General features: G+C 33.2%; 1 protein-coding gene across 2 annotated transcripts; it reads left to right on the top strand.

The window, feature by feature from the left end:
* Nucleotides 1-799: 799 nt before the first annotated feature.
* Nucleotides 800-10,860, top strand: TfIIB (transcription factor IIB). 2 transcript variants are annotated; one of them, XM_076135837.1, is made up of 5 exons: nucleotides 800-871; nucleotides 1,084-1,194; nucleotides 3,169-3,469; nucleotides 5,019-5,375; nucleotides 6,715-10,860. In XM_076135837.1, the coding sequence occupies exons 1-5, from the start codon at nucleotides 855-857 to the stop codon at nucleotides 6,874-6,876; spliced, it is 948 nt and encodes a 315-aa protein (XP_075991952.1). In that variant the 5' UTR covers nucleotides 800-854; the 3' UTR covers nucleotides 6,877-10,860. The 2 variants fall into 2 exon arrangements, with proteins under 2 accessions (XP_075991952.1, XP_075991953.1); XM_076135838.1 differs by having other exon boundaries at nucleotides 853-969.
* The last annotated feature ends 1,803 nt before the right edge of the window (nucleotides 10,861-12,663 follow it).

The following is a 12,663-nucleotide window of genomic DNA, read 5'->3' as shown; positions in this document are numbered from 1 at the left end:
CGGAAAATGGTGAAGACGCAATTTTTTTCGACGTGAACGAAAAACGATGACGCGGCCTGACCCGCACGTGAGGTGTTGTTACTGAAAAGCCTCGTGATTTATGACGAATGAATTGGTTTCTTCATTACCTACAACACAATTAACGCTTATGAGATTATTGTTGAAACTGTATTGTCTACGTCAGAGTATCTGGCGTCTTAGATATTTTTGTTACATTTCTTAAAAGTCTGGACTTAGTACAAAATTGGAAGCTCTCGACATTAAATTTTGATAATTAAATTACGTAATCAATAATTAACAACATTATTAGCACTCAAATTAGGCTAGATCTAACCTGACTTAAGATTTGTCCTGTGTTTGTTGATATTGAAACTTAAAATATAAAAGTTGCGCCTCAAAAAACCGTACCTACCTATCTAACTACTGACCTCCTCACAGAAACTAGCATGCATGTTCTACGGAACTTAAGAAATCAAACTCTTTGATTTAAAATAGATCGCATCAGTAATAACAGTTGTGTAACCAATATTGTGTAAAAGTTCTTAAACGATTAATTTGTTAAATAATATTAATTAGGTACCTAATTGTTTAAAACTATTAACTCGTTTTTCAACGCTCGTTTTCCAAATTTGTCAATAGTAGGATAACATTAAAACATTCGTGTAATACAGTAATTCGTAGGCATTTCTTAAATTGTAGTTAAACTTAAGTTACATTTTACTGAATAATTGATTCATCGGCCTACCGAGAATGTCATTGTGACTATTTTGTCTATGGCCACACCAAGTATCCAGCGCCAAGTTTACAAACTCGAAAAAAGTTCCAATGTTGTTTATGGTATCTACTTGACAATCATGGCGAGCACGTCGAGGTCTGTTTTTCTAATTTATTTTTATTCCCGTTTCGTTTATATCGACGTTATTTGTGTATTGTTCAGGCGAATAATGTTAATGTTTATTATGATTTTACGTAAGTTTTCGATGGTAATAATTAAGTGTAGAAAAATCGCGTCAAAGTTGTTTCCCTACGATTTGATTTCTACTTGTTGATGAATGATGAGCCTACTTTCTTTTGTGGTTTTAGAATGGAGGCAAATAAGGTGGTGTGCTATGCGCACCCAGATGCACCGCTTATCGAGGATTACAGGGCTGGGGACATGATATGCTCGGAATGCGGCCTAGTAGTTGGCGACAGGTAAGTAACAAAACGTTTGTTTGGCAATATTTACGAAACGAACTGAGCTTTCCACTATTGATGCCGTGTCGTAATAATAACAAACTTGCTGAACTAATGCGAGTGATGTATTTGATTTCTATTATTTCGAGGTCGATAAATAATTGTCTATAATTGTGTAATGTGGAAACTGAGATTGCGCATAGGAACTACCAATTATGGCTGTTAGATTATCACATGTATAATAGACGTAAATCAAGAGCAGACTTGACTCTAAACTAAGAAAAACATACATATGATACAAAATTTTTAAACTACTCACTTATTTGTACAGTTTCCAATGCTTTTTATTTATTGTCTACTGTGTTATTTACAAGTTTTGTTAATGACCTTGTATATTGAATGTACTTCACATTACTTGCTCATGTAACTACCACATTGACCCACTGAAGGTACTAAGATAATGTAGGTAACTATTGAAAAGATGTCATTATAATGTTGTGTTTATTATTATAAATTATTCATAAGGCATTAAAAACTTGTTGACACTGGTCAGTTTATTTGTAAAAAGGTTGATTCTAAATTATTTACCTGTCTTTAGAAGTCAGATAAGTTGCTTCTAACTAGCCAGGCATTATTTGTGGCACAGTTTTAATATTAACCAAACTGTTGAAACCTAATCTGTTCTGTTCTAAAGTCCATATTATTAAAAAAAAAAAATACAACAAAACAGTAATATTTGAAAGGAATATTAAATTTTGCACCACTTTGTCATTAAACCTCTTTAGTTGATACAGCCACTAATTGGTATGTGATATGTGACTACATTATATCCATAATAGGAAACTAGAATAAATACTATACATTTTTACTTACAGTATGTAAATAATATGTACAAAGCTGTGCAAAGAAAATACAGTGTTTAAAAATAACATTATTTTTTTTTAAAATATCTTTTTAAATATCAACAAAAGATTTGATTCCAAACTTTGCCTAGATTACAATTAATAATACTAGGTATTTCCAAAAAAAGTGTGTATGAAACAGGCCACAGTCGCTACATAAAAATTCAAGTATAGATTTTTTTTTATAAAGGTGACTACTAGAATTGGTCTTGTATTATTGGGACTTTTACAAACATACAAACAACAGACACAATCAAACCCGCAACCTCCAGATGATGGAGGTTATAAATACTATAATAATTTCAATTACTTGTAAAAAGTTTATGAAATAAGGAGTATTTGACTGTGACAATGGTAGTGTCTTGGCTACCACCTTAACCAGCTAATGACGATACATGGAGGCTGTAAAATACGATTAACCATATACAAAGTTTTGCACTAAGTAGTTGGACTATATTTGAATGAATATTTAACTTCATTCACCTTGCAAATTAAATATATCAACATCTTATCTTCACCATTATGTTTGCATTGTGATATAACAGACTGCCATAGGAAAATATTATTGTTTTAGAATCATGTTTTACGTTCAACCTTCTTCGTATCGAGACATATTTTGGATTCCATTGATAATAAATCAAGGCCTAGTCAGACATAAATCGTGTTCATTACTATTGTTAATACCTACTGGTATTGCTACTGTTATAGAATATTATTTCAGTAGAAAGAGAGAGAGTAAAATCGCTATAGCTATGAACTTTGATTAATTTAAGTGCCTTACTAAATTAATTTATTTATGTTATCTTAGATAGAATTTTTAAAACTTACTGAGCTTTTTAGCTACAAAATAATATGCAGATACTACATTTCTTGACTTCATCTTCTTAGCACAATGTAGTTAGATTGTTCAAGTTATTAGGCAGCAATTATATGTCTATACAAAAGCGATACTTATTTAGTGCAAGCTATAAACACAACAGCCAGTATCCTTATATTCTTTTACATTCCTATAGTACACATGTGCAATGTACACATTTAAAAAAACCCAATGTAAAAATCTATTCATCACAACAATATTTTTCCTCCACAGGGTCATAGACGTAGGTTCAGAATGGCGTACATTCAGCAACGAGAAATCTGGTGTAGATCCATCTCGTGTTGGTGGTCCCGAGAACCCGTTGCTCTCAGGTGGAGATCTTTCCACCATCATCGGTCCAGGCCGAGGGGATGCCTCGTTCGACAGTTTCGGAGTATCAAAGTATCAGAATCGCAGGAACATAAGCAGTACAGACAGGGCACTCATCAATGCGTTCAGAGAAATCAGTTCTATGGCAGACAGGATAAACTTGCCTAAAACTATTGTGGACAGAGCTAATAACTTGTTTAAACAGGTGAGTTGACATATGTCTCATTCATATTTGCTTTTTGCCAGTAAGTGACTAGTTTAGCAACAAATATTGATTGATCATTGGTCATGCATTTTGAAGTCAGTTTTATTTTTATATTGCAAAGTATTTTGTTTATGTAGAGTGGGAATAACTATTTCTTACAAGTGTCAAGAAAATCTTATCTACCTGCTTACTTACTTCTATTGGGTGACAATTAATAATTAATCAGACATTCAATCTTGGCTTCGTTATTTATTCCATCCTTTACAGTGTAGAGGATGGAATAAATTTGGAGATAAAGGAGTTTTCTTAACATTGGTGTAGACTCTACACCAATGTTAAGAAAACTCCTACAATAGGTTTGCAATACTAATAAATAACAGTTAATTTTACTAGCTGTATAACCTGGATTTGGCTCCTAAAAGCCTAGACCATTATGGTATTTGCGACTGAAATATTCCTCATATTAATTAACACTTAGGTCATAAAATATTTCAATTCTAGGATATCTAATATCACAAATATGTTAATTAACATACAAGTGAATATTAGAGGCTTTCATTGTTAGTTGGTATGTGGTCTACAAAGTACACAATCTTTGGCGCCACTGTAATAAAACATGAATTCGTTACTTATTGCTGTTTAATTGTCTGAATTATGATTAGTAGTTTGTCACTAAACAGTTTCAGAACTAGTTTCTTATTACCACCACAACTTTAGCTGCAACTGAAATTTATTGAAATAAGCAGCTTCAGAAAGGGCAAAAATAAATTCTATGCCTAATATACATGACAGTAGATTTTCAGTTTACATAAAATAACTAAATCTGTAGGTTAATATTGTTTTCGTTAATCCGAAGTCTCGTAACAATTTCCATGTTGGATAACTATCGTGAGTCTAAATAGTTTTTTTGATTCGTACTCTTGCGGATTAGAGTACATTTAGAGGATACCCATCAAACAACAATCAACCTAAATTTTGTGCGAGGTTTTTTTAATCACATAAGGCGTCCTGTTTTGGTTAAAGTCAAACAAAATTCTAATTCTAAGACTTATTTTAAACCTAATGAAAGACCTTCAGACAGATTGAAACGACTTTGACACTAGATTGATGAAAGAAAAAAATCAATTGAGTAATTAAAAGAGCATAAATATTCAGAGCGGCAACACTCATCAATATTTCGTCACAATATGTCAATACTGAATAACAATGTGTTGCAAAGTTATTATTATTATGTTAATTTTATCCACAGAATTGTTTACTTTGGCTTGTGTTTATTTACATTGCATCAAGGACTAAAGTTATAATTTCATAAGTTAAAAATAGTAGAGAAAAACACAATTCACCATTAACTTATGAATTAAGTAATAAAATGACACACGTTAATAGCAATACATAAATTCACGTCTTATAATGAATTTGTAGATAACAGTAATCTTCTCAAAGAATATTTTGTTATGCTTGCTCAAAAACGAAATTTCAAATCAACTCATCTTTTTAAGTCAATTCACCCCACAAAGCAATTAAGTACTAACATTATACTTGTCGCCAGGTCCACGACGGCAAAAACTTGAAGGGCAGGGCGAACGACGCTATCGCCTCAGCTTGCCTATACATTGCTTGTCGGCAAGAGGGCGTGCCGCGCACGTTCAAAGAAATCTGCGCAGTCAGCAAAATCAGTAAGAAAGAAATCGGCAGATGCTTCAAGCTGATCTTGAAGGCGTTGGAGACATCTGTGGAACTTATCACTACGGCTGACTTCATGTCTCGGTTCTGTTCGAACTTGGGACTGCCGAACTCAGTACAGAGGGCTGCCACTCATATTGCGAGGAAGGCTGGCGAGCTGGACATTGTGTCCGGACGCAGCCCTATTTCAGTCGCCGCGGCCGCTATTTATATGGCTTCACAGGTTAGTATTAAGTTATTATGTGGTTTCGTATTTTAAGGCTTATGACGTTTTATAACGTAATTATCATACTCTGTTTCGCGGAAGTTGTAATCTTTTGTGTAAAGGGCCTATTTATGAAGATGTTTTAGTGTTCAATTTATTTGAAATTCTGACTATTGAAGTAGCTAGGTAGTCTATGGTGCATTCTTCACCTTCAAAACACAATAAAAATAAATGGTTCGCTGATCAGGGTTCGGGGCTTCCTGAAGTCATGCCGTAGCTTCGCCACTGACACTGACATAAAGACAATATACATAAACAAATCACAATATACCAATAAAATGTTGCTTACCTTAAAAATCTGCCAACAAAACATTTTTATTACAAAAACAAAATTGTTTACATTTTTGAACTCTCTTCACAGTTCACAAATTCACAGAATTGAAGACAATTTTCCTGTTCTCATGTTTATAATTCCACGAAAATTGTTTTTAAATAAGATGAGAGATATTCCAAATATTTTGATGACTGATATATAAAGCAATTAAGAAGTCTTATGTTCTAGAAAATTGGCATTTAATTAATACTGGTGATCTACGAAGTTTCAAGCATCAAAATCATTTACTAATCAATTTTTATTGCTCTACATTTAGATAAAAAAAGATCCATCAAGACTGGTTCTAACAATGGTTAAGTAATAAAAAATATTGATAAAACAACGATATTTATTTTCTTGACCTATTTGTGGATAAAATTGCAAAAAGAACATTGTTTGAGCTCATTGTTTAGTCTTGCACTGATTGCGTTAAAATTATTGTTTCGTGCAACTTGAATGATAAATGTTTTGTTGCCAGTAATTACAATAAATACAATAATTAAACTAACTACCAAACAGTCACTATAAAAATATAATAAAATCAATGCTTAAACTAACTGCCAAACAATTACTATAAAAATATAATACAATCTGGGCTTGTATTTGGCTGCGGCGTGCGCGGCCAGTTTCATTAAAACTGTCAACTGTGCAGAATTTTTTTTAAGTGTCTTAATTTGTGCAAAATACACAGCTTCACTAATTTACTCTCATAGCCTATATTGATACATAACCCAACACGACCGAGTGGTCAGTCGCAGGATCGATGGCTTTACATGCACTCCGAGACACTGCAGTTTACAACCTCAACTTCCTAACTTCGGGCACTCCATGAGATATCGGGGACTCGGGCTTCTGTTTTTGTTCGACCGGGGCATTAGAACCCGACATTTATACGCGGCAGTTGCACTCACAACCAACAGGCCATAGAAACAGTAAAAAACACAAATATTATTAATTTAACTAATATAACTCTGTACATTCCAGGCTTCAGACGACAAACGCAGTCAGAAGGAGATCGGCGACATCGCGGGCGTGGCCGACGTCACCATCCGTCAGTCATACAAGCTCATGTACCCGTTCGCAGCCAAGCTCTTCCCCGACGACTTCAAGTTCTCCACTCCGATCGAGTTCCTGCCACAAATGTAACCTGTATGTAACCGTTAGAAGAAAATGTTATAGATTATGGTCGGTATAGACTGTAGTAAGTTAAGTTCGTTGATGGGCTAGTGTACATTGGTATTTTTGTGTCCATAGTTTTATACACATGAAATATTAATAGTAATAGTATAGTTAGTAATTTTCATAACAGATTGCTGGTATTCATTGTTATTATAGGACTTGCCTGTGTGCAGTTCAATAAAAATATTTTTTGGTTCCATTTACTTTTTATCAGGTCAAAAAAAAAAGATACTTTAAACTCAACATTTTTGTGGTAAATTCCCATTCAGTCAGTCGGACAACTTAGAAGTGATTTATGTACATTTTTATTTATTATGCTGTTTTTCCATATAAAATTTGTTGACGGGCTCCTCCGTCGGTTGCATAAACCTGTGGATCATAGGTGTTCTAAATGTTGAATTTTGTGTAACTTCGACATATGCAAACCTTGCGTACAAGGCTCTACGATAAGTTGTTGGACTATATTGCTATAGTTTTGCCCTAAATATTGAGCTGAAACAGTAATAATAACCATTAATAATTAAATAGTTTACCTATGATGCCAGTATCGATGTACACTAGGCCAACTAAATTCATAAACAATCATTTTAGAATCAACAAATAGATGCATTCATTTGATTTAATGGTACATTAAGTGAACAGCTTGCACGCATGTCTTCTTTAGTATTTAATTTAGTTCAAACATATAGCTTTCTTTGACTGAGCTTGTATACATATTTCGAGGTAATACAGAGACGATCTCTATACCCTTATACCTAACTTTCTTATCCAAAAAAGCGATTTCCTTCCCAACCAGGTTGATTTTACTGTTAGTATTTGTTGAGTGAGGCTTGCTATAAACATATTTTAATCGACCGACCGACTGTTAGGGAAAAATGTCGCTCGACATCGCCGCGCCTGAATAAAAACTGAATTATAATGATCGGCACAAGTCGAGTAAGTGCAGTAATTGCTTCGAGTCGGTTTTGTTGTTCGATAAATACTGCCGAACCTACCGTGCGGGCCTGAATATGCGTTTAGTAAGCCTAATGTTTTACAATGTTACTCAACAAACACTAACAACATCATTGGGTATTCTTGACAATGATTACAAGTTGATTTCTACAAACAATAAGTATTGTTCCAATGATTTCATTAAGAATAACATTATTTTCCTTGCCTAGAAATGCTAAATTCCTAGAAAACAACCTATCTTGAAAGAACTGAAATTGTGTGATAGACGACTCGATATAATAAATTATATTTAATTATTTTGCATGGCGAATAGTGAGTTTTCGGGCTTGGAATAGTGTGGAATGACAAAGTATCAATAAATTCATACTGTAGTGGAGTAAAAATTGGTAATAGAATAAAATAAAACACAAAAAAAATCTGGGCACATACATTTTTTCTTCATCAGATAACTTTAACTGTGAATTAAATGGACGATTTTGACAGATAATTATCAAAGGTCGTTATTTCTCGTGTAAAGTTCTCTGGCGAAGGAAAAAACGGCTCTTCTAAGATAAGGCCACCAAGGTATAAAAATTAATCATTGAATGCTATAGAAATAATATAAAATATGCAATTGTGGTCAGTATTTCATAAATTTATTGACAAATAATTATGTAGATATGAGAGAAATTGTATATTTTTGAAATTTTACGACATTCTCGTTAAAATTACAAAAATATACAATTTCTGTTAATACAATTAAAACATTACCTGCCATATTGCCTTACCTTGGGGTAGATTAAAATGAATAAAGTTAGACTCAAACTTACTTGATTTTGTCCATTTATACTCTTGTCTTTATAAACTAATCTGTGGACAAAATTGTGTAAATAAGCATCCTAAAATAAATAACTATTTGGTGAGAATGTGCGTGAACAATATATTTATTGTAAACTTATGTTACCTTTTCTTTGTTCACAAGCGTCGACTGTTTTTGTCACTAACTAATACTAAAAACTATGTGTTACCTTGTTTGTTTTGTCAAGAAAAAGTATTATGATATCTTCACTCTTCGAAAAAACGACCCTCGTTTGTTGTAATTTCGAAGCTTTTCTTACTACGTCGCTGATTCGGTCGCGCGCACGTTGGTTGCTTATAATATAAAGCACTCTTCTGTGCACGTCAGACGCGATGTGCTTTATCATATACAATATCCAGTTTATTTGTACGTTTGACCGATTTTAGCGTCGCAGTAAGTGAAGTTGTAAATTGTCGCTACGAGTTCTTAAAAAGTTTCATAGTACTGGATGAGAGTGTCGAATATTTTCGCGAAAATTAACTTATTATCATTCTTTTCTTTTTACTTTTTTATTAAATTAACTGCAAAATGTTGTTTGTTGGACAGTACTGAAAACTCATGTTTTTATGTATATTATGTAGGTATTCATGATACGTTGTGTTATAGGCAGAGGACCTGTTGTGTGACGGGACTATGTGATTTATAAGTATCTTTTTGATATAGGTGACAGTTGTATTTATATTCGAAAGCCTGATATTTTGAAGTATTAGAGCCATGGACGATGATTTGTATTCAATTCGTATCACTATCGTAATTTATTTTTTCTTTGAACTATAAATATTATGTGTTCCATAATCTTGAAATCTGTCAAATTACATTTTCACTTGAGCTTAACTTGTAAAATAAATATAAAATCTATATATTTTTAAGCTCTAATACTTCAAATCAGGTGTTGTATTTAGTCTTGTATAGCTATTAGTTAAGTCGGTACACAATTTCACTAACAAACTTTATTATTAAACTTATAATAGAATCATTGAAACATGCTTTGAACACGTATACATGTATAATACGTGCACGGGTCTGCCCGCAGACGTAGCACTGTGATGCGTATACGAGTATACTTTAACTTACTTTCTAATAAACGTCGTGTGACCTTTGATTAGTTGTACAGTATTTTGTCTCTTTCATTCAATTTAAAACTGTATATGAGTGAAAAAGACAAAACTTTGTATGACTTATCAGAGCTTACTGGAGGTTTATAAGTAAGCCAGTTGTTGACTAGCTAATTATCATGTTCTAAGCCAGTACATGACGTCGAGGTATAACGCATGATGGAACTGCGAGTGTCATACCATTTTATACAGCTATTATTTGTGCTCATATTGTTGAACACGAACCGATAATATTAAAATATCATGCCATAATCTTGTTTAAACTACAGCTAAAAGTATCAAAACAATGAAGTTTAACTTAGTTTCTTTAGGTTAGTTTGTTTCTTATGCATTTTCTTTTGAATAACACGTGAGTAATATATTTTAGTATAGTAATTATGTGATGGCCCGTACTGTGTGGTAAAATTTATAATTAAATACTTGTTATGGTAGGGTTTTGTATACGACTGCGAACCAGACTTCTGACCGCTGACTGTTAATCATTGACTATAGACACCACATTCGCGTCACAACATTCTAAATAAACGAATTACGTCGTGATCGGTTTTTTACAAATCGATACTGAAAAGTAATGCATCGCTGTCGTCTACTGTCTGACTTCTGCGGTCTGCGGTCTGCGTACTGCCGTCGACGATCTCCCGTCGGATACGGAACCCGACCTTAATACTCCGATATATTCAAATGAAAAGTTTATGTATGTTCCTTATGTCGTGCTAAAAACCTTATCTTTCAGATTTTTCTATATAAAAGTGATATATTCTTTTATGTATATGGACTAAAAGACGTATGTGGATTCCCTTTATATTATTATCCAAAATAATTATCCCAAAATCTCTGATTTATAAAACTACTATTTATTTATTGATCTCTACAGTTGAGATACGAATCTTTTGGCATAATGGGTGTTGCCAGTTGAAAAAAATTGTAACGGCCGACTGTAACTTTTGTAAAGATGTATCGTTGATTTTGAATGTATGTGTTATGTAACTAGCATTAATTAGTAATTATGAATAACGCCACAAAATAAATGTATATTAAGTGATATTATGATTTTTATTGTGCCAAGAAAAAATTTAACTCCTAGACTACATTTCCTCAAATGACAACTTTCGTTCGAAGAACTATTTGATTGTAGTATCGCAGGGAGGTTAACAAATACACAAACAACGGTTAAAAGTACAACCAAAGCTGAAGAAGTAGTTGTGGATCGCACTAACAAAATTTGTTATTTGTTTTGTGGGAATCAAACTTACGACATATGCGCACATTGGTAGCCGAGTGACTTCTTGTCGTATGTGGTGATGGTGAACCTAGTGTCAAAGTTGTTCAAGCCGCTCTGAGGCCTTTATAACGGTAACCTATTAAAATCTCGAATTTCTGTTACCCGAATCTTAAAACCCCGAAAACGCTTGGTAGAACTTTTAAAAGACAGGTGTAATGATTGACAACTTTTTAAAATCCCTTTTTTAATTTCCCAGATGAATCAATTTCCAGATGCACTAAAACCAAATTTACAAAAAGTATTTTTTTGTTTCCCATATTCTCATAATCCAGATACAGTTATACCAGATTCTCAGAATACTTTTTTTTATTTCCCATCGTACTATTTTCCAAATAAACTATTACCAGATTTTCATAATCGTTTTATTTGATTTCCATACAATCATATTCCAGATGAACTATTACCAGAATTTTAATAATCCTTTTATTTGCTTTCCTTGATTATAGATAGGTTTAAGTGTCAAATACGATTCAGTAGGTTAGGTTAGGTTAGAACTGTGACCCCCCGCACGAGCCGAGCGAGCGAAGCGAGCGTGCCGCGGCAGCGGCCGGCGAGTGCCAGAACCGACTCGCTTTTGTTTTGCTTGCCCATTAGATACAGATATATAAGTGTCAAATTCGATTCAGTAGATTAGGTTAGAACTACGTACCTTTAAATAAACAAACTGATTTATGTTGCCAGATTACTAAAATACCGAACAAAATTTTGTACATTAATATTATATTACCGGATTTAAAATACATGGATTTAGTTTTTCTGGATATCGTTTATTTGAATTTGAAAAATCTTGATTTAAAAAATCTGGATTTCAATTATTTGACATTCAAAAATCTGTGTTTTAAAACATCGGGCTTTCTAGTATATGGATTACGGTCATCTGGATTTTGTGCATTTAGATTTCGTGTGTCCGGATTCTGAAACATCGTACAAATGAATAAATGGGTAAGTGAAATTTGGAGTTGCGATTGTATGGCAAATAAAACTTCGGAATTTTAAAATTCGGGATTTTGATAAAATGTCCAATCGTTTTCTGGATTATGATGTTCGGAATTTTAAAATTCGGGATTAAGATAGGTAACCCTTTATAACCACTGCGACACAAACGTCTTCAAAATCCTATGAGGGAAAAGGATTGATTTTATGTTTGTATGTATGAACACAACTACTACTACAATAGACCGAAATAACCCAAAATATCTGTGAAATTTCAGCAGTATTTCTCGGTGCAAGTTTCATGTCAGCTGGCTGTAGTGTACACGGCACCAATTACGAAGTTAGTCAGACTTGCTCTAACTCCAGGAACAACATAGTTGAGGAACTTTACCTAGATCTATTTATGTTCTGCTGAAGATTGGACACGGAGCTTTAATAGAACACCTGTTCTAGGTGTACAAAAACAACGTGAGTTTATGAACTGTTATATTTATTTATTGAAAATAATATGGAGTAAAATGCTACATAGTTACATGTAAATATATGTAATGTAATGCTTTATATATTTCGTTTTACATTGACGTCTGAATAATTAATAACATTTTCTCTTTTTTCCTTAGACTGAGTGAGTG

Source organism: Anticarsia gemmatalis, chromosome 3, assembly GCF_050436995.1.
Source record: "Anticarsia gemmatalis isolate Benzon Research Colony breed Stoneville strain chromosome 3, ilAntGemm2 primary, whole genome shotgun sequence".
Taxonomy (NCBI): Eukaryota; Metazoa; Arthropoda; class Insecta; order Lepidoptera; family Erebidae; genus Anticarsia; species Anticarsia gemmatalis.
The sequence above is the reverse complement of the archived record's forward strand: the minus strand, read 5'-3'. Positions and strand labels throughout refer to the sequence as shown.